This window comes from Rhagoletis zephyria, unplaced genomic scaffold (genome assembly GCF_001687245.7).
Source record: "Rhagoletis zephyria isolate East Lansing unplaced genomic scaffold, Rhagoletis_zephyria_1.1 Rzeph_scaffold_20850, whole genome shotgun sequence".
NCBI classification, from domain to species: Eukaryota; Metazoa; Arthropoda; class Insecta; order Diptera; family Tephritidae; genus Rhagoletis; species Rhagoletis zephyria.
In genome coordinates this window covers 1-2,658 of record NW_016177908.1, presented here as the reverse complement: position 1 = coordinate 2,658, position 2,658 = coordinate 1, and the positions used below count along the sequence as shown (strand labels likewise).

Sequence of the window (2,658 nt, the reverse complement as noted above, 5' to 3'; positions counted from 1 at the left end):
TTACAGCTGATATTCCATCAGGGATGGAAAATTGAATTATAAAATTGTACCTAATTTACGGAAAACTTTACCTAAAAGTAAATAGATGTATCTAAATAGTGAATATGTATTTCTATATAAAGAAAAATAGTAGGATAACAATTCCCATCGATGCCATATCACCTTTGGTACTCACATTAAAGAAATTTTTGGCTATGAAAAGAATATCTTCGAGCAGTGCGTGACTAAACTATGTTTTAGAAAAGGGGAGTCACTTTCCCCCCACTTATTAGATTTGACGTTTTAAAAATAAATATTTTCCGTCTATCTGGCGAAATCAACTACAGTTGCGTTACCTTGACCACCCTTCTGTATCATTTGTATGCCTCTTCACAAAGGAGGGAAGCTATTAGACCAGTTGCCCGCACCAGAAAATGCTTTGAAATGTCAGTAAAAATAATGATTTCCTAAGAAACTATTTGGCTACGTTCCAAATCAGAGACTGGCAAACGAAGTTGATTTTGTGGCTATAAGCCTGCTCACATTAAAAACGGGGGATGAACGAACACCAGCGCATAGCGTACAGTGCTTGCAAATACAGCCACCACAGATGTAGTTTAGGTTTTACGTGAGTACCTTCCGCAGTATGCAGTCCAAGCTCCACGGAGCCCCTAAAGCTCAACGGATCAATTCAATGCGATGATCAGCGCCCCGAAATGCAAGCATCTCGGTACCAATTGGCAGTGCGGAATGGACACACTAACCACCTTGTTAGGGTTCGAGGCCTATCTAAACCTCTGCCGTGCTATGGGTCCGGCACCCGGTTGCAATGCAACTCCACATCGAGTCAACACGACTCTCCCCGCATTTGGGTTTAAACCACAGCCACCACGAAACTCCCCGAAGGGCCATCCGCAACGAGCAGATTGGAGTAAACTCCGTGGGCAAAACTGCTCCCCGTGGTACCAGAATTAAGTCTCCGGTCAGACTTCGTAGCCATGGCTACTACCAGTTGAGTTACGTCTTGAGAACGTACCTTATATACTCTGGAGTGATTCCACCATAGCGCTCCACTGGATTCGCAAGCCACCATGGTCGTTAAAGCAATTCGTCGCTAACCGCGGTGCCTTTATACAGGCCAACACAGCTGTTAGAAGTTGGCGCCACATTCGCTCCGAGTTCAATCCGGCTGATTGTGCGAGTCGGGGATCTCTGCCCACATCTCCTCAGAATCATCCATTGTGGTGGACAGGTCCGCCTTCTTGACAACTGTGCTATGGAGACGATGCAACCGTCCCAAAACTTACTGAGGATCAACAGCAGGCACGTACTGTGGAGTGCCATCCTTTACGTACATTAGTCGCTACTCGTGCTGATCATCAATTGCTCATGACGTCCGCATATGGCTACCGAATACCTCTTATTGAAAAGTTTAGTACACTAGCTCGTGTCCTGAACACAACTGCGCGAATGAGACGCTTTCTGCCTTCGTTCAGGGGTCAGAGAGCTAAAGTTATGACAGCCGAAGAATACGAATGGGCCCTGCTTGTGACTGTTAAACAGGTGCAACGTAAGGAATATAGAGGCGAAATTAATGCTCTTGTATCCAATTCCAGGCTCGATAGTCGAAGTCATCTCTTACCACTCAACCCATACGTGGATGCTGAGGGTATACTTCGAGTTGGTGGACGCCTCAAAAATGCAGATATTACCGACGAGCAAAAACACCCAATGATTATCCCTAAGGGTGCCTTTACTATCTTACTCATCGCTAATGCTCACCATCGATGTCTTCATGGCGGTATCCAGCAAATGCTGCAATACTTGCGGCGAAGGTTGTGGGTGATGCATGCGCGCTCACAGGTGAAGACATATGTTTGGAGTTGCACTTTGTGTCGGCGACATCAACGAATCCTTCAGCAACAGCAAATGGCAGCGTTGCCGCGAGAGCGAGTACTTGTGGCGCCACCATTTGCAAATAGCGGCCTGGATTATTGTGGTCCGTTTCATATACGCATAGGTGGAAAGAGATCAACGGCAACCACAAAAACTTACGCAGCTATATTTCTGTGCATGGCTTCACGAGCAGTCCATATAGAGCTTGCTGAAGATTTGAGTGCCAGGTCCTTCATAGACGTCTACGATCGCTTCGTAAGTCGTCGCGGTATTTGTGCCAAGCTCTTTAGCGACAACGGCACTCAGTTCGTGGGGAGCGAAAGGCAAATGCGTAAGGATTTCCAGGCAAGTAGGAACGCAATGGAAGTTCATTGCTCCGTCCGCACCGCACCATGGAGGAATCTGGGAGGCTGCTGTTCGCTCAGCTAAGAAGCATTTACTGCGCATTATGGGCCGCCATTTATTGCGCTATAACGAGCTTCTGACGCTGCTAACGAAGTTAGAAGCATGCCTTAATTCACGGCCACTGTGAGCATTATACGATGATCCAGAAGGTGGCCTAGCTCTAACGCCAGGCGACTTCCTAATTGGCCGCCCACTAAATTGTCGCCCTGAGCCACCACTACCAGATGTTCCTGACAATCGCCCACATTATTGGCAACGCTTGCAAAGGATGTTCGAAAATTTCTGGCGTCATTGGCAAAACGAATATTTGAATTCGCTCCAAGCGCGCTGTAAGTGGATGAGACCTGAACCAAATTTACAACGAGATGATGTAGTTCT

General features: G+C 46.8%; 1 protein-coding gene across 1 annotated transcript; it reads left to right on the top strand.

Moving 5' to 3' along the window:
- Window positions 1–1,494: 1,494 nt before the first annotated feature.
- LOC108380922 (uncharacterized) lies at window positions 1,495–2,224 on the top strand (the record flags this gene model as incomplete). The annotated part of the gene is made up of 1 exon (XM_017637321.1): window positions 1,495–2,224. A coding segment is annotated over exon 1 (730 nt), but the record flags the coding sequence as incomplete, so codon positions are not given.
- Window positions 2,225–2,658: the final 434 nt, after the last annotated feature.